The 20,404-nt window shown below is 40.0% G+C and overlaps 1 protein-coding gene across 5 annotated transcripts in view; it reads right to left on the bottom strand.

Annotated features, from left to right (window-relative positions):
• LOC131066901 (uncharacterized) overlaps nt 1–20,404 on the bottom strand; it is a 401,673-nt gene that overhangs the window by 288,377 nt on the left and 92,892 nt on the right. For all 5 annotated transcript variants that reach the window (XR_009111744.2, XR_009111745.2, XM_058001780.2 and 2 more), the window contains exons 3-4: nt 9,254–9,374; nt 8,955–9,052 (exon numbers count right to left, since the gene is read on the bottom strand). Coding sequence is in view for 3 of the 5 variants with exons in the window: in XM_058001780.2 (XP_057857763.2) it covers nt 8,955–9,052; nt 9,254–9,374 (219 nt within the window). In the remaining 2 variants the exon portion in view is untranslated. The remainder of the gene's footprint in view (nt 1–8,954; nt 9,053–9,253; nt 9,375–20,404) is intronic.

Below are 20,404 nucleotides of genomic sequence, written 5' to 3'. Positions count from 1 at the left end.
ATGCCAAACACCCTGCTGAACTCGCCTGCCGTGAAGGGAATAGTTATCCGTTGGTGTTGATAGTCAAATACAGACTGGTGGCAGTGTCTATCATAGTTGCCAATCATGGCACGCAAAAACACCTCAAAATCTTTATGCAGAAAACTGGCATTTGGACAGCCCAGTGTACCTGTGCCTAGCCCAGGTTTTTCTTTATCGGGTCATCGTGAGGTGTCTTCGCCCACCAATTTCTGCAGTCTATTCCATTAAGACCTTCGAACACAATATTATCTGCTGTTACCTCATCCTTATCCTTTGTCGACTGGGTTTTTGGGCGATGCTTCCTGCTTTTCTAACTGCTGCTCATCCCGAGGCTGCCTACAAGACGCACACCAGATGGCAAAACTCGTTTGCTTATGTCTACACTTGTGTTTACCTCACTGGGTAAACAGGAAGAATACAGAAACTAAATAGCAATGCACAATGCAATTACAAAGGATGTAGCTTTCCATTAATGTCAAAAGATGTTCATATTATAATCTGTCGTCAACATTACATGTGACACGACTAACATTACATGTCCCCCAACACCCGGAGGTGGTACAATATATGACAGCCGAAGGGGTGCGACACAACCGTCGCGACTCCAACTACCTACCCGTCCGCTAACTAACTGACCGCCGTAACACATTATTACCGACGACAACATAAACATAACAACATAACATAATCATTATTCCCGACAACATCATCCCCCCCAAGAAAAGAAGTCAACTCCGACGACTTAATACAAATTAGAGATGAACGGCAGGAACTACTGACCCCAGTCAGACCCGAATCTTATACACTTGCTGCGTCCTCACCTGAAAACCCTTTTCTACTACCATCCGATGCTCAAGTGCGGATTTCACCAATATTGCTTCCTTTGCCATCATAGTCCTCCTGTGCCTAACCCAAACTTGTCTACAAAACACGATTTTCAGTCTCAGCTTCCACCAACTGCTACTCAATTGATATTGTCTCCCTAGCCAATTTGTCCTCGATAGCCACCCGTGTTGCTCTCCCGACATCCAACTCCTGGGTACGCTGAGCTAAGTCTCACGCGACTAGTGCCTCCAACCTGGTGGTCAGCTCCTCCCGAGCCCTCTGTGCATCCACCAAGGCAACCTCACGTCCAGCCGAGACATACTCCGAGTTCCTCAAAGCGTACCAGTCATGCCTGGAGGTGGCCACAATCCGTTGGCACAAATGCTAGGAGCCAACTCAAATCCTCCATCACACTCCCCAAAGGCTAAAAACTGAACTGAATAACTCCCTGGTGTCATACAACTGCGGGGACTTGTAATGCCTTCCCTCAAACTCTGTTTGTTCCGAACCTCCAAATCCGTCTCCCTCTACGGCTTATGGCTTCCCCACCAATGCTTAGCTGCAGGCTTCTTTCTCACAAGACGGACAACCACAACACTTCCCGTGGTCTTCTGTAGGTCAAAATAAACTGGGGGTCTGGGGGCAACGCCCCCAGCGGGGTCGAGGGGCAGCGCCCCTCGCGGGGTTTGGGGCAGCGCCCCAGCGGGGTCGAGGGGCAGCGCCCCTCGCGGGGTCCTGGGGCAGGAACGGCAGGAACTACCGACGCCAGTCGGGCCCGGATCTTATACACTTGCTGCGTCCTCGCCTGAAAACCCTTTTCTGCTACCATCCGATGCTCAAGTTCGGATTTCACCAATATTGCTTCCTTTGCCATCACAGTCCTCCTGTGCCTAACCCAAACTTGTCTGCAAAACACGTTTTTCAGTCTCAGGTTCCACCAACTGCTACTCAACTGATGCTGTCTCCCTAGCCAATCTGTCCTCGATAGCCACCCATGCTGCTCTCCCAGCATCCAACTCCTGGGTACGCTGAACTAAGTCTCACGCGACTATTGCCTCCAACCTGGTGGTCAGCTCCTCCCGAGCCCTCTGTGCATCCACCAAGGCAACCTCACGTCCAACCGAGACATACTCCGAGTTCCTCAAAGCGTACCAGTCATGCCTAGAGGTGGCCACAATCCGTTGGCACAAATGCTAGGAGACACCTCAAATCCTCCATCACACTCCCCAAAGGCTAAAAATTGAACTGAATAACTCCCTGGTGTGATACAACTGCGCGGACCTGCAATGCCTTCCCTCAAACTCTGTTTGTTCCCAACCTCCAAATCCGTCTCCCTCTATGGCTTATGGCTTCTCCGCCAATGCTTAGCTGTAGGCTTCTTTCTCACAATACGGACAACCACAACACTTCACGTGGTATTTTGTAGCTCAAAATAAACTGGGGGTCTGGGGGCAACGCCCCCAGCGGGGTCGAGGGGCAGCGCCCCTCGCGGGGTTTGGGGCAGCGCCCCTGCCGCCAACACCAATTTACAACCTTCAGAACCCCACGAAAGTCCATGGCGCACTACATTTCTGTGATATTTCAAGATGCCAAAAACCTTTCTTTTCTACTCTAAATTTCCAGTGTCCTGGCTTCAAACTCCAGCAAATCATTTGAAATCTGGCCGTCGTCGTTTTTTTTTTTTTTTTTACCCTTGTTGTGCGTGTTGATCAGGCCGTGCGGTGCGTGGTAGGTGTTGTGCGGTGTGCGGTGTCTTATCCTTGCGCGGCGGTGTCTTCTTTCTATCCTCCGTGTGCGGCGTGTTGTTCCTTTTTTCCCTTTGCTCGGCGTGGCGGCTTCTCCTCTCCTCGGCGTTCGTTTTTTTTTTCTTCCTTTGCGCGGCGTGTTGTGGTGTTTTGTTCATTGGCTGCTGTGCGGCGTTTATATTCCCGCGGCCTTCGGTGGCTTCCACCGCACGGTGGTCCCACCGCACGATGGTGCCACCGTCGGTGGGTCCACCGCACGGTGGTGCCGTCTGCTGTGTCCACCGTACGGTGGCCACTTTTTCTTTCTTTTTTTCTTTTTTTTTTAATTTTTTTTTTGACCGTACGGTCGCCTGTCATACGACCGTACGTTTTTTTTTTTTCCTCATCTCCTAATTTAGATGTCTTAGAGAGTCATCTGCTCGGGGCCCGTGTCTCTAGGATTGCCCTTCATCCTTCTCGGTTTTCCTCGCTCGAGAGTCTCCTGTTTTGGTCCTATACCTGGCGAGTCACCTGCCCGGCCTCTCGAGTCCCCTTCCATCCTCTCGGGTCCCCCTTTGGGCTCTCGGGTGTCCGTCCGGCCTCTCGGGTCCCCTGCGCGCTTCGAGTGGTAAGGTTTCAATTTGTACCCGTAGGTGGCCAATCTATTTTCACTGGTCATTGAAAGACCTGGAACCACAAATTCTACAGGGACCACGACCTCCTTCCCGTACATAAGAAGGAGAAGGATAATAAAGATTTTGAAGACTGCGGTCTTCCACACAAGGTTCCAATTGTTGCCAACACTCTTCGGATTATCTACGTCGCCAAGGTTTGGGGCGTCTCCATTCCAATATTCTTTGTATTCCGGCAGGTACACCTTTGTTGGTTGCTCTGGTTCCTCTACTTCTAGCCTGTAGCTTTGGAACATTTCGTAATCTTCCATCTGCCAGTGGAAGAGCTCGTTAAGTGAGCATCTCTCATCTTCAGAACATCCCTCCAATTCAAGCACCCCTTCACTGTTCGGCTCCATCGCGTTCTTGCCCTTACTTTCATTGGGACCCCCTTCCCCTTTATTAGAGTCCTCCGAGTCGGAAGAGGCGAGCTCTTCGCCGACATTTTGGGTGTGTAGGTCAATGGTATATTTTCACCCTCCCTTATCCATGGAAAGTGTATTTTTCTTCCAGTTGTGGTTTACCCTTGCGTTGATCAACCACACTCTCCCCAGGATGGCGTCATAGCCTTTCTTCTTCGAGGGAATAACCACGAAATCTAACAAGAATGGTTGCGTACCAATTGTCACTTGCTGGGCCATCAACAGCCCGAGTGGCTTAATGCCGTGTTGGTCCGCTCCCACCAGGTTGAATGTGGGTGGCCACAGGGTGGGCTTCCCCAGCCGCTTCCATGTTTCTTCTGGTAGTACATTCACCCCAGATCCACCATCCACAATGGTGTCCTTCAGAATGGTCCCACGGATACCCATTTCTACCACAGCTGGGTGTCTACCACTGGTCAAGGCTAGTAACATCGGGTCAGTCGAAGGGCTGACGGAAACCTCCACCTGTGGTGTACTCTTCGAAGCGGTGGCGGGAACCCCTACCTGTGGTGCACTTGACGATGCGGTGGCGGGAACCCGTACCTGTGGGGCACTCGACGCTGCGGTGCTTTGCACATTGGTGAGGATGGCAGTCCTCAATTGTGGCATAGAGTCTAGAAGGTCTTTTACCTTTATCGGCACCTCCATCTGCAAGATTTGCCAATGATGTTATTTTCCGCTTCCGTACGGGATGATGTACTCGCCACCTCGTTGTCTCGTCGTTCGGTCGTCATCTCACGTTCAATATTGGCCTTTGCCTCCCATAATCTCTCCTTCTCCATATGGGGGTCGGGATAAGTGGTTTTTTTCATCTGGGCGCGGGTGATCGCCAGTACTTCTTTCTCACCAGTCTTCTCAGCCTTCTCAATGTTGAGGAGATTAACCCCTGCCTGCGGGCAATTTGCGTCCTCATGGTCGCCTGGCCCACACCAATGGCAGAGTTGCTGAGGGGTGGCTTCCTTCGTGCAATCACGGGCGAAGTGCTCCCACTGATTACAGGCCCTACATTGGATAATTGGCCGGCCCTTGGCGTCATACTGGATACGGCTTCCGTTATTGGTATTGTTGCTATTCCTTCCGCCGCCGCGTCTGTTGTCCCGGTATCCTCCAGATGATGCATTATTGTTTGCCTCCGATGTGGATGGCTGCTCCTGCGCAAAGAGCACTTGCTGGTTACGTGCCTTCAGATTGTATGGACATTCCTTCGTAGAATGCCCCATAATCTGGCAGATGTCGCAGAATGCCTTCTTGGGACAGGCACCTATCGTGTGGCCGCTCTCCTTACACTCCGTGCACCATAGTTCATCGTCCTTACTTGTAGTCCCCTTCATTGTCTTAAATTCTTTTAACATCCTTTCCATATCTTTTTGAAGGGCTGTGACTTTCTTCCTCGGCTTCTCGTCACTACTACTCTCTTCTTCCGATGTGTCATCATCTTCAGATGATGATGAAGATCTATTCTTCTTCTTTTTGGCCGTCTTATTTTCACTTTCCAGGTCCATGGCCCGGTTGTATGCGTCGTCGTAGGATGTTGGAGGCACAATTTTCATCTTCCGTCGTAGCTTAGGGTTCAAACCCTCGACAAACCACCTCTTCTTCAAGCCATCAGCCGGTTGGCTTTCCATCTTTCCGACTAATTCCTTTAGCCGGCGGCCATATGCCCGTACGGTCTCCTTCTTTCCTTGCTTTGTTCCATAGATTTCCGAGACTATCTCATTATCATCTCGGAGAAGCCGAAATTCCTTCTCGAATGCTTTCTTCAATTCATCCCACGTAGTTACCCCGGTTTTATCCAAGTCTGAATACCAGTCAATAGCCACTCCTCTCAGTGTGGCGGGGAACTGCTTCATCCATTCATCCTGGTCAGTCACCCCGTTGGCTGTCCAGATGGTTTCGCATGTACGGCAATGCCGTGCAGGATCATCTTTGCTATCCCCGTTGAATTTGGGTAACTTCTGTTTGGTCGCCATTGATGGAAATCATCTACTTGGAGGTGGTTGTGGCTGTGTCTGCCCTCGGGTGCTGCTCCCTCCGATGCCGCTGATGCCTTCTGTGGTGGTGACCAAAGGTACAGTGTTCTGCCTTGTACCTACCGTGCGGTTACTTCCTCCGATGCCGCTGATGTCTCCTGTGGTGGTGACCGAAGGTACGGTGTTCTGCCTTATACCTACCGTGCGGTTAACTTCCCCTTCATCGTGACCCGTGCCAGGCTCCCTTCGGTGATCCTCCCTTTGTGGCGCTTCGTCGTCACCCGTGCCCGGCTCCCTTCAGTGATCCTCCCTTTGTGGCGTGAGAGATAAGTTTTTGAACCGATCTCGAGTCTCTTCAACTAGTTCTCTCTGTAACCTAGTTTCCTCCAGAAACTCTTCAAGGCTTCTCGCTCTACCGTAGTCTGGCGACGCGTAGAAATTCCCCTCGGCTTCTGCACCTTCCGTGACACCTCCTTGGTTCCCTTCGGGCAACCCTTCGGCAGGTCGTCCTTCGGCAAGTTGCCTCAGCCTCCGTCTACGTTCTACACGTTGTTCCAGAATCAAAGCCTTCTGCGCAGCCTCCCACTCGTCGGTTTCTAATTTCTTATTTCTGTCTTTATTCAGTAAATTGGGCATTAATTGTGATACAATTTCATGTTTCTCAACACATAAATCAAAACACAACACGTCTTTATTAATTCATTCTTTTGTATACAATCAACATAATTCTTCTGCTTCTAACAGTGTTCTTTATTTCTCTCCTTTCACAATTTAAGGATTATTTGTCCTTCGTCGGTCTTCCCCACGTCCGTCATCCTGGCGCTCATGAAATTCTCGTAAAATTTGCTGTCGTCGGTTCTCCGGGTTTACTTCACCAACGAGTAGGCCCATTGTGTCTGTGTGCCATCCGTGTCTTCCGTTCCTGAGTTCGTCTAGGCAACGGCGCCAAATGTTTACCTCACTGGGTAAACAGGAAGAATACAGAAACTAAATAGCAATGCACAATGCAATTACAAAGGATGTAGCTTTCCATTAATGTCAAAAGATGTTCATATTATAATCTGTCGTCAACATTACATGTGACACGACTAACATTACATGTCCCCCAACACCCGGAGGTGGTACAATATATGACAGCCGAAGGGGTGCGACACAACCGTCGCGACTCCAACTACCTACCCGTCGGCTAACTAACTGACCGCCGTAACACATTATTACCGACGACAACATAAACATAACAACATAACATAATCATTATTCCCGACAACAACTTGATTCTGAAGTTTTTCGCCCTCCCTGTAACTTGTCTTCTAACGGCTGTAACCGTTTTCTCCAATCCGCCTTGTTCCTGTTTGTGTCCATTGATCCCCGATTAATTCCCTTAATCTGCTTTTATAGTTTAACTTCCTTGCGCCTGCCACTTTCTCCTTCCAACTGCCAGCGTTTCCCTTTCAGTTCCTGTCGGTCGGTAGTACGGTGTACGGCGGGGTGCAGTGTACTTGAATCAAAAACCTGCCTAGAGATTTTGACTTTAGAGTCTGAGACTGTTTGGTTTTTTTAAAGAGTAGGTTGTCATTGGGGACATCTGGCTGTCCCTAGGACGATCAAGGGATGTCCCAAATGTCCCCTACCATACCTGGGATGGCCAAAAGTCCCCGGCGGAAATCCACGCCATCCCCTATTTCTCAGGACATTTCCACTATTTTTCTACATATTGGGGACGTCCTCAAGGTGTCCCAAAACAAGGACAAGGGTTTTAGGCTGAGGGACACATCCCTGAGTAGCGTAGAAGATAAATAAAATGTTCGAAGGTAGTGATTAGTATTTAGAAGTTTATTATCAAAGAACATACCCATTCAAAGGGTTGTCGCTTTCCTACAATTTGCATCTTTTCATGAAGACGGAGATATAAGATGTGAGTAGGACTTGTGAAGATAAATTGAGTTTATTGAAATGGAAGATGACATGTGAGTGAAAAATAAAGATATATCATTCAAACACAATCAGATTTATTAATGAACGGATACAATTAGCATGTGGAATGAAGAGTTGTGTTTAAAGCTGAAAGGAGATGTCTCTAAATAGAGAGAGAATTGTATGAGAGATAGAAAGTAGGGATTGAATAGATCCAAACATATGAAGAGAAGATTTTTAAGAAGTGTATATGCAGAATTTACGAAGGATTTATGAGCAATATTATAGAAGATTTATGAGCAGATTTAAAGGATAATTAGAGGCAGAAATAAAAGATAAGTCTACGCTGATAAAGAAGAAGATCTTCCAGAGATGGAGAAGAAGTTTATGCAGAAATAAAAAGAGATTTTATGAAGACATCAAAAGAGTAAGTTATCTATTGAAGAAGACATTTTGTGAAGGAGATTGTAATTATCCATCATACGTTGTAGTAGAAACATGGTGCTTCCAATGAGTTGGTGCTCACAAATTGAATGAGGGGTTTGATGCCTACAAAATATCTAAACAGAAGAATTCATATAAGAGCAATATTGTGGCGTGGTTTTCTCTCGCAAGGGTTTCCACATAAATATCGTGTGTTATTGTATTGTTCTCATGTGCAAGATTATTGATGATGAGTAAATGATGTTATTGTTATCAATCAAGTTTTAAATATGGAATTAAGTTTAAAAAGGTAAAAATTATTGTTATACTGATTCACCCTCTCCTGCACCCGTTCCCCCCACCCCCCACCTCAGTATAACCGTGTGCTCATCACCAATAGAGGTGGGCCCTTCTAAAAATATATACTTTTTTTATTTTCAAAATTAAATCCCCAAAATGAGGCACCAAAAACAGGGGGATCAGCCCTTAGCAAGCAATAATTTTATTTAATTTTTTATTCTTCAAGACAAGGCACCAAAGACTACGAGGTTGGCCCAAATTATTATTTAATTATTTTCTTCATGCAAGGCTGCCAACCAACATCAACAAACTCCTTCCTCAACAATCTTAATGACACCAGTTTACCTTTGACTTCTTGGACAGCAATGCAACAAATTATAACATGCATGATGGCGTTCAAAGCATTTTATGCTTCGTCAGTTCATTGTTTTTATGCATTAGTATTTTAAATCACAAATACTCGACAACAGTGTCAAAATGTGCCTTTGACTAGCATTAATAATATAGAAGAACACAAATGGAGAAAAATGAAAATATCAACCTTTCCCATCAACATGTGGAGCTGGCCAAGAATCTAACATACTGTAGGATGGAAACAAGAAAGCAGAAAATACTCCACGGCCCTCTCTTGCAAATGGGAAGAGACATAATAATATTTTTAAAGTGATGTGAATGCATGCATACCTGCCAATATTGTATAGCTTCTAGTAAATCTTTCTCAAACGCTCTCTGCCGTTTCTGGATTGTATTAATTATAGTTCTTTCTGATACTTTCTTGCCACCTCATACAACATGCCAAATACATACAAAGGTTAGTACAAACTGCTATTCTTCATTTCAAAATCCCATTAATTCAATTAAACACCTGACAGTTTAACAATCACAACATGACTGAGAAAGAGACATACAAAAGGATGTGTTCTACAATAAGGGACATTAAAAAGCATATTCATTTGGAAGTTGTACTCTCTACTGAAATTCACCAGGGATAACATCATGCAATGGATTCAATTGATCATGCATTCCTTTCCTTGATGAATGAAGCAAATCAATAAAGAATGTCAAATCCTCTCCATCCACAGCCCTACTACTAAGCACAAGCACCTGACATCCACAAGTGAAAATATCAATGACTTCCCAAGTTCAAAATGACAAAAGCCAGTACCAAATTTCAATATAAAAAAGATTTAGCTGACATTCCACCATATGTTATTATAACATTAAACATGAAGGAGATATTGCCTCTGAAGGTGTTTCATTGAAAGAAAGGGGAAAACAGTGCAAAATGTTGCATTACAAAATAGAACGTTCACAAAGAGCAACGAGACCTAGACGAAGATTCAAATTAACATCATATGAAGATTTTCCAAAGAACTAGGATTAGACAATTAACAATTCAAGGGTGGATCAACTTGTCTACTCATCCTAATTACCCATATCCAACACAAACATGGAAATCATCTTCACTTCTCCCCTTCTCTAATCAAAATAAATCAGGTTGCTGAACACAAAAGAGTTATTAGAAAACCCCATTAATGCTACGAAATTTCGATTCATACTGCATTTTTGATAAATTTGAATGTAATAAAAATGGAGGACAGAACATAAACGTAAATGACAATTTCTAGAAATTTCTCCTGCACATCACAAACTCATTACAATCATCCTAAAAACAATACAACTAACTTGTGCAGTGTAAAAATTGATAATTTTATAAGCCAGGGACATGATATTATAATGCATTTAGATGGGCAGAGATGGCGATATGTGACACACATCCCTTTAGTTAGTTATATTGGGTCAAGTGAACAACTAGTGTAATTAATTATATTAGGTGCTTAGTAGTTACCCTTCTATTATCTTACTAGGAAGAGGTCTATATAAAGGAGATGATTATCATTCTATAGATATGTGTTGAGTATGATATGTATTTGGGATCTCCTGGAAACATAGGGAGTATAGCATGGAGTGGCTTCTTCCATAGGGAGTATTATACAATGTTAGAATCTCTCAAGGGTTTATTCTATTTCTGCATATATTGGAAATTAGGCATCTTGACCCGCAAACATCTCTTATGTTGTGTAAGATCAACTTCTATATCGTATTATTTTCATCATTATATATGTGAACCTTATCTAGTGGTTTCAGAGCTACACTTTGGACAAAGGTGACTACAAAACCCTAATTTTCGAGGATCTACCTGTATCTTTCAAACGGCTGCAGTTTTTTCTGCATTTTTTTTGAAGTTGGAGGATCGTATAAGGAAGCTAGAGTCCAAAAATTAGGTTTATATCATCAATATTAATTTCATTTTTTAATTTGAGGCTACCTATATCGCGAAGGTGGTGGAATTTAGAAACCCTAGTTTCAATGGGGTGTGCTATTTTTATGGAATTGGAGATGCATTAGATTGGTGGCATCAATGTAAAATATTTGCTGGTAAAAATACAAATTGGAAATCATATCTTTCTCTCCACTTAACATGGAAAGCTTGGCATTGGTACGCGTCATTACAAAATGGCTTTTCTTCTCTAGATGAATTTGAACAAGCTTCCTTCAATAGATGACCTCTCATAGAAGAAGAGGATGAATAAGGAAGAAGAAGAGGATGAATAAGGAAGAAGAAGAAGAAAAAGAAATAGAAGAAGAGGATGAATAAGGAAGAAGAAGGAGAAGAAGAAGAAGAAGAAGGGAAAGGAAATGACAAGAAGATGCAAGATATAAGTACATGCACTTTAACTCCAACGAAACAAGATTTAACCTTTCAATTTCACAAATGCATTCAAAAACTAGAGGTTATTGCTTCTATAAACCATAGTAGCAAACTACAATTACAAGCAAAGCATATCAAGGATAGTCAAATAGAGGGTAATATATTCAAATTTTTGAAGATTTGATACTCTCTATGGATAAATATGTTTTGCATTCAGGCTTCTATGCTTTGGATAGGGATAGGTTGCATATTGTTCACGGTTATCCTTGGTTAGAATCCTTCGCATAGTAAACATTAACATGCAAAAGAAATTTATGGTATAGAAGGAAGAAAGTTACATTTCAGAATATTACTGTGAGAGGCCATCCCTGTTGCTACTAATTTTTTTGCACTTTCCCTCTGACTCTCCAAACGATTTACAGTTCACGCATTAAATCAAACATTTTGTATGCATTTGACAATAAGAGGATTCTTCTATAGTTTACTGCATAATGCAAATGTTCACAATTTATTTATCATCTTTCTTAACCCCTCTGTCATTCTGTTTCCATATGTCTGAGATGGATGTAATTAATTGTTGCAGGTTTGAGTGATTTTAATGTGTTTTGGTTTGCATGGAACTTGCATAATAATTAAAACGGAAGCAATCATATTGATGAAAAATAACTGCCATAGAAGGAGACTTAGATTCAAACATATCTAACTGGAAAGAGCAACAAAGTTATGAGATTTCTGACCTTTTGTTCGATATTACAGTCATATGATAGTTCAAAACTTAATGACAAACCTCCTAGGTGTGCGATGTTCCCATTTTGACCTTCTAATAATAAGCATCAAAACATTTATGTGATCAAGGGTGGCAGCGTTGAGACACCCCCAATTAGATAGGAAACAACTATTTTGTACATCATAGTTCAAATAGGTAGTAATCTATTATATCAATAAGAAATTGAAGACGAGATGAAGACATAAGACCAAAACAAATAAATAAGAAAGGAATAAGCATGTTGCTAAATGTAGATATAAACCTGAAAGAAACCATAGGAATTTTACACAAAAAATATTTATTCCGTCTTATGTCATAATATGAATTGCATCCATATATATAGGATTCTCATATCCTATTTTGTAGGTTAAACAACTTCCCTAATTATATTGAGTTATTTTAACCAAGGTTGAAAAACTCAGACTTGGCAATGACTCGGCTCGCCCAAAAAATTTAAAAACTCAATACTTGCCAAAAAAACTCAAGAAAAAATCAGCCATAACTCAACAAATTTACCGAAATTTTGAAAATATATATAATTTTTTAAATATTGTTAAAACCCTTAAAAACCTTAATATTATTATTAAATACATATTATCAGTATTACTATAGCATAATTTGAGTTAAATACATATTGTAAGTGTTATTCAAATTTATGTTCAAATCTAGAAGTTGTAAGAATTTAGATATTCTTTTTTGTTTTATTGACTATTCCTTCTTATATTGCAGATCGTTGTAGACGACATTTATTGAATTCAATGATCGCTGCAGCATTCCTCACGGCATATACATATATGCGATGCCCAACGATCAAGGCATGCCTTGACCGGACATGTCTCTTCACATGCCCGATCAAGACATGTCTTGATCGGTTCACAAGCACCGTTTCATTAAGATGTTTACCGATAACTATCGATTCAAATCAAATGCTTTTTAATATTAACCGATAACAAATCGATATGTTTCGAATGCTATTTTATTAATATAATAACCGATAACAAATCGGTATGATGCAAGAGTAATACGATAACTATTATAGTTATCATATGATAACATCAATCGGTGCTATCAAATGATAACTATGATAGATATCATAAATCCGATCTGTTTAATTACAATCACACCAGAGCATATGAAATATGGTCATAGCATGATTTGATAATGATGTCCAAGTGTCGAAATGTGCAATCCGATGCTTGGATTGTGAAATGCATATAAAGATGATTATAACAAGTTTATTCACTCAATCGTGAAGTCTACCATTAGCTTGTAGTTACATCGATAAGGTAGATGATTGAATGAGAGATAAATGAAGTCTCTCATTCAACCATTTATCTTACCGAACCTACTTAGTTTCAACACTCCCTCTTAGCTAGGGAAAATAACTGGAGACCTATGTAAACATTGAAATAAGCATCACATTTCTCATAATAGAATGTATTACATGACCTCGTAATACAAAGGATCATATCACATATGCTCGTGACACAGAAATATATCACATCATCTCATGATATAGATATCACATAAAACGTGATATCCGTATCGCATAACACGTGATACCTTGGATATAAAATACTTGAAAATGTTGAATTCCCTTATATCCAGGTTATGGTATGTGCGTTGACATTACGTCACATAATGTCTACCATAACATATCATGGCACATCCATGAGTCAGGATGATATCAAGTCAGCATGATATCAACATTACAAGAACATCACCTTATAATGTTTAATACAAGTGTTCATTGTCTAAGAGATCATCACCTTTTAGAAATGTACACAGGGGGTGGATCCCATAGTCATAACTAGACAAAAGAAGTTTACACATTAAACATCTCATATATTAGTACAGATTACAAAACAAATTACAAATCAATCATACCAAGACCTTTCCTGAAGTGTTCAACTTTCACTCTAAACAGAGGTTTTGTAAGTATGTATGTTGTCTGGTCTCCTGTACTGATATACTGTAACTGAATTACATTCCTCTCTACCATATCTCTCACATAGTGATAAGGAACCTCTATATGTTTGGATCTATCATGAAATACAGGATTCACAGAGAGTTTTATACAACTCTAATTATCACAATGAATTATAGTAGGTTTTAGTGGCTTACCGAATAATCCCACAAGCAGTTTCCGAAGCCATACTGCTTCTCTTGCAACAATGGAGGCTGCGATATATTCGGCCTCTGTAGAACTCTGAGCTACTGATGACTGTTTCCTGCTAATCCAAGATATCATGGCTGAACCCAAACTGAAGCAGCACCCTGAAGTGTTTTTCCTGTCAGTCACACTTCCAACCCAATCCGAATCAGTGAACCCATGAAGATCCAAATCAACTTTCTCATACTTGAGTCCATAGTTGAGAGTACCTTGAAGGTATCTCATAATATGTTTCACAGCCATAAGATGTATCTCCCTAGGTTCAAACATGAACTGGCTCAAGGCATTTACTAGATAACAGATACCAGGTCTAGTATTGACTAGGTACATCAACGATCCAATCATCTATCTGTAGAGAGTAGGATCTACCAATGGGGAGTCAGTTGCTGCCTCCTTTAGTTTGTGAAGATTTGTTTCCATAGAAGTCATGGGTCTACAGTTCATCATACCAAATCTCTTCAATATGTCTAAGGTGTACTTTCCTTGATTAAGTACAATACTGTCAGAGTTTTGCCAAACTTCCAATCCAAGGAAGTAATGTAGAAGGCCTAAATCCTTCATGTCAAACTCCTTCTCAAGGTCTTTCTTACATTGGCCAATAAGGTGATCTTCTCCTGTAATTAAAAGATCATCAACATACAAGATCAATATCAACATATCACCTTTGACTTTCTTGAAGTATAGATTTGGATCTGCATCATTCTTTGAGAATCCCAATCCCATGAGATGGCTGTCAATTCTTTCATACCAGGCCCTGGGGGCTTCTTTTAGTCCATATAGGGCTTTCTTTAATCTGCACACATGTGATTCTACATTGTAGATCTCAAACCCTTCTAGTTGTTCTAAGTAGACTTCCTCCTCCATTTTCCCATTCAGAAAAGCAGTTTTTACATGCATCTGATGGACTTTCCAACCTTTAGCTACTGCAATGGCCAGTACTGCTCTGACTGAGGTGTATCTAGCAACTGGAGCAAATGTCTCATCATAGTCTATTCCCTCTTTCTGTGAGAACCCCCTGGCTACAAATCTGGCTTTATGTTTCTCTATGCTACCATCTGCAGCATGTTTGATTTTGAATAGCCACTTGAATGAAACAACAGATTTTCCTTTTGGCCTAGGAACAATTTCCGAAACATCATCGTTTAAAATGGATTTATATTCCTCAAAAATGGAATCTTTCCAAACTTGATGTTTAAGAGCTTCTGATACATTAGCGCGTTATGATTTGGAGAGATCATTCATTAGGGCTACATAGCTAGTAAATCTTCGGGGCCTCTTACTTTCTCTAAAAGTCCCTAAAGGAGCTGCAAAGTCCCTTGCATCTTCCATTGTTTTGTGAGCCCATAGAGGTTTTTTCTTAGGGATTCTTGGGGAGGAATCTGTACTTCATTTTCTTTTGAACACTCCCTCTGAATCTCAGGAGTGGGATCCTCTTCTAGGTTTAAAGATGGAGCATAGATTTCTAACTCAATAGAGTAAGGCTATGTCTTCTTCAAATATTACATCTCTATTAAGTTCAATATTACAATGTCCAGGTACAAATATTTTGTAGGCTTTAGAGGTTTCACTATATCCAACAAAGATTCCTCTTCTTCCAAAGGGTTGTAGTTTTGTTCTTTTCTCTTTAGGTATATAAAAAGTAAATAGGGCATCTAAATATCCTAAAGTGAGTGATATCGAGCTTTATCCCTGTGAAAACTTCTTCAGGAATTTTATCTTCAATGTGGGAGTGAGGAAATCTATTTTGTATGTATACAACAGTGTTGGAGGCTTCTGCCCAAAGATGAGTTTCTAAGTTTTGATCAAGAATCATGGCTTTGGCTGCTTCTACAATGGTTCTATTTTTCCTCTCAGCAAACCCATTTTGTTGGGGGTTGTAGGGGATAGTGAACTCCCTCTTAATCCCAGCTTCTTTAAAAAATTCCCTAAAAATGTTTATATTCCCTCCCATTATCAATCCTTAGGATTTTTATTTTCTTTCCGGAAGAGTTTTCAGAGAGAGATTTGAATTCCTTAAATCTCTTGAGGATCTCTTTAGATTCTTTACGTTTAAGAAAGTAGATCCAGGTCTTCCTGGAGAAGTTATCAATGAATATTACATAATAAAAGAACCCTCATAATGATGGTACAAACATTGGCCCACATAGGTCAAAGTGAACTAGTTCTAAAACATTGCTTGTTTTCCTAGAACTATTCTAAAAGGAACTCTTAGTATTTTTGCCTAGGACACACCTCTTACATGTACCGGAATGGTATTGTTTTAACTTAGGCAAACCAATTACTAATTTTTCCATTGAACATAAAGCACAAAAGTTTAAATGACCTAATCTTCTATGCCAAATTTCATTAGAATATGTAATCTCATGAAGTAGGGCTAGGTTAGATCCAGTACATACCTCGTCCAAAAAGCCTTTTATATGCCCTAGGGTTATAGCCTTCTTGATGGAAGAGTTTTGTGGCAATACTAGAAATTTACCATTCAAGAAGGTTATTTTGTACCCATCATCTTCAAGTGCATATTCGGAGATTAAGTTCCTCTTGATGCCGGGAACGAATAGCACTCCAGTGAGTTGGAGGGACATGCCTGTCTTTAGCTTAATGGTGCAGGTACCGATGCCTTTCACTGGATGTGCAGAATCATCACCAATGGTTACTTCTTCATCAATTTCTTCTAACATGGAATCCAATAATTCTCTATACCCAATGATGTGTCTTGAAGATCCACTGTCAATGATCCAGGTGTTAGATTTATTGGATACTTGGCTAGAGAGGGCAAAGTAAAATACATGCTTCTTGGAGTCACGTTCTTCCCTTTTCACTTTTGCAAATGTAGCTTGTTGTTTGATTCTATCCAGACATTTTGCTGCATAGTGTCCATATTGATAACACCTAAAGCACTGAATGTGGGAGTTGTCTTTCTTAGATGACCCTTTCTCATGTCGGTTATTTCTCTTCTTGAAATGTTTCTTCTTGCTTTTCTTGTTGGAGTTGGTATTTAGAACATGGAAATCTTCATCTAGGTTCTTTTCCTTGATCCCCTTCTTATTTAACCTTGACTCCTCTTGAAGACAATCTGCTCTTAGACTTTCAAATTTCAGATATTTAGCCCTTGCACTAATGCCTTGGATGAATGTTTCCCATGTACTAGGCAACCCATCTAGAGCAATGAGCGTTAGCTCTTTGCTTTGGATCTCATATCCAAGCATTGCCAGTTCATCCCTTAGGGTTGATATCCGCATAAAGTATGTATTGATTGACTATCCTTTGTTCAAACTTATATGATTTATTTCCCTTTTTAGAGCCAGGGTTCTACTTGCATTGCTTATCTTGAATGCACTTTCGAGTGCTTTGAACATATGGTAGACAGTTGTAATGTCCCTACTATTTAGAGGTCATTAACCTGCAAAAAAGATTGTTTAGAACATGACAAACATATATGTATATATAAGTAATCTAAATTATAATCTAGCTTCAATGCTTATTTAACATCATCATAATTTTTTTCTAATAAAAAGGATACGAACGTCATACAAAGTATGTCCTTAGGCGGCCGTATGGCTTGCCTTCTTGGAACCCCTTGGTTCCAAGATGTCCTTAGGCAGACATGAACCTCGCCCTCTTGAAACCCCTTGATTCCAAACCCTCCAGGAAATCGAAGATGAGTTCGAATCCTGTCCTGGGTGTAACCTCTTACACCCAAGCCTTCCAAAGAAGACCCTTGTCTTTCCTTGCCTTGGGTGATGCCTTCATCATCCAAGTCCTCAGAGGGGATCGGCCCGACCTTGAGTCATGTCTCAGGTATAACCTCTTATACCCAAGCCAGCCAAGGAAGACCCTTGCCTTTCCTTGTCTTGGGTGATGCCTCCATCATCCAAGTCCTCAAGGGGAAGTGACCAAATCCTTCCCTCCTTGGTTGAGTTTTAGCTCAACCAAGCCATACATTTGCATAATAGTTTCAGTTCATAAACTATCCCTTGTGTTAACATGAATTCTTAAAGTATTCTTAATTAACATAGATATATATAATCTTCCATCTTTTACATATGAATTACATTTCTTAACATACCTTTGTATTCCTAATCTTTCTTAATACGCAAACCTATGAATACAACAATTAACAAATTATATCTTTTACCTATGTTTAGTGACTAGTGAATACTACACATTAATTAATATATATACATTCACTAGACTACGATTAATATCAACATATTAATGAACATTACACATTACCCATATGTATGACATTACACATTAATTAATATTAATGAACATTACATTTATTAATTTATATCCCTACTATTCTTTGATACGTATATTCATAAACGTATGTTAGTACAAATTCATTAACATACGGTTTATACTTATTCCTTAATATCTGAAAACCATTCATTAATATGTTCATTAAAGTGTTCATTATCCTACACATTACGTATACATTTATTACATTCATTAACCTTAACTTCCTTCATTACCTATCTATTATAATCAATATCTATATTTATAATCATTATGTTACCCCTTGTTCTGATTGAATATATATATATATACTAGATTACAATTAACATCACCTATTAACGAACCTCACACATTACTCGGTAGCTGATATTAATGAGTTTCACGCATTAACTATAATAATGACATTACATATTAAATAATATACTTATATTATTTAATATAAATTAAAACCTTGATCTTACCTTTCCTCCACAGTCCGCTATTCTTACCTTTTTTCCACCGTCTGCTCTCCTCTTCTTTTCCCCCTTTTTTAACCCCTGCCGCTGCTCTTAATATAGCCCGTGAGGGGTTGTGCCCCTCCACGGGCCCCTTCCGCATGAAGGGGTGCGGGGGTAATTGCAGCCTAGGCTGCGGTTACCCGCGCACCACTTCGTGCGGGAGTAACCCAGCTACATTGGGTAATATTTAATATTAAATATTACATGTTGTTGTCCCTTTTTTTTATTTTTAAAATATGTTAAATATTAAATATATATCATTTTAAATATATTTACATTTTATTTCATTTTAAATATATTAGATATTAAATAACATTTATTAATTATTAAATATCTTTTCATTTTAAATATATTAAATGTTAAGTATCATCCCATTTAAATATATTAAATAGCATTTCCTTTGAAATAACTTAAATATATTTATCATTGATTACTTATATTATTATTTTATTTATTTATTTACACTAACCTAATTCAATTAATCCATGCATTAACTTTATTAAGTATTTTTACATTCGGTGCAAATTCTCTTAGAGTGCCCGATATGTCCTTAATCATGATCGTTGACTATATGATTAGTGTTCTTAAATGGTGGTTCATGCTAAACACCACCCTTGAACCCATCTATCATAATGGTCTTCTGATTACATTCACAATTTTGTCTCTTTTAGAGACTCCACACAATTGCGGACCACTAGCGATGTATGTCCAATTAATGTCAATTAGTCTAAATACTTTTCTTGTTCGTTGGAGAAAAAGCATAGGATTACGTTGTACGTATTCTTTTTCCCATCCTTATCCTTTAAGGAATATTTATTAGTTATAATAATATTTAATAAATAAATAAGTTTCAAATATTCCTTCGTTGGTAATTATTAATTCATTTGGGGTCTCTCTCTCTTTCTATGTATAACGATCCAGGAGCGGACATGACAACAGTCTCATCCTTTGTTATTATTGGCATAATGTGCTTTCTCACTCCATCGACTATGATCTTCATGGCTTTTTCATTTCCCTCAATCCATGTCGATTTGTCAGGTTCATTCTCTGGTTCTTTAGATTCAACTCTTACAAATGATTCAACTTTATTCTCTTTTAGAATCATCTTAATTCTAAATTTCCATGCTGAGAAATTATCGCCTCCTTCAAGTCTATCCTCAAATCTAATAGCATTAGCCATGGTATATGTGATGTTTATATCCTCGATTTGAAGTTCTCAAATTTGAATGCCTTAGGTTTGATCAACGTGGCTCTGATACCATGTAAATGTTATTCAAATTTATGTTCAAATCTAGAAGTTGTAAGAATTTAGATATTCTTTTTTGTTTTATTGACTGTTCCTTCTTATAGTGCAGATCGTTGTAGACGACATTTATTGATTTCAATGATCGTTGCAGCATTCCTCATGGCATATACATATATGTGATGCCCAACGATCAAGGGATGCCTTGACCGGACATGTCTCTTGACATGCCCAATCAAGACATGTCTTGATCGGTTCACAAACACCATTTCATTAAGATGTTTACCGATAACTATCGGTTCAAATCAAATGCTTTTTAATATTAACCGATAACAAATCGGTATGTTTCGAATGCTATTTTATTATTATAACAACTGATAACAAATCTGTATGATGCAAGAGTAATACGATAACTATTATAGTTATCATATGATAACATCAATCGGTGCTATCATATGATAACTATGATATCATAAATCCGATCTGTTTAATTACAATCACAC

Source organism: Cryptomeria japonica, chromosome 9 (genome assembly GCF_030272615.1).
Source record: "Cryptomeria japonica chromosome 9, Sugi_1.0, whole genome shotgun sequence".
Lineage (NCBI taxonomy): Eukaryota > Viridiplantae > Streptophyta > Pinopsida > Cupressales > Cupressaceae > Cryptomeria > Cryptomeria japonica.
Note: the sequence above shows the minus strand (reverse complement) of the source record. Positions and strands in the feature narration are given on the sequence as shown.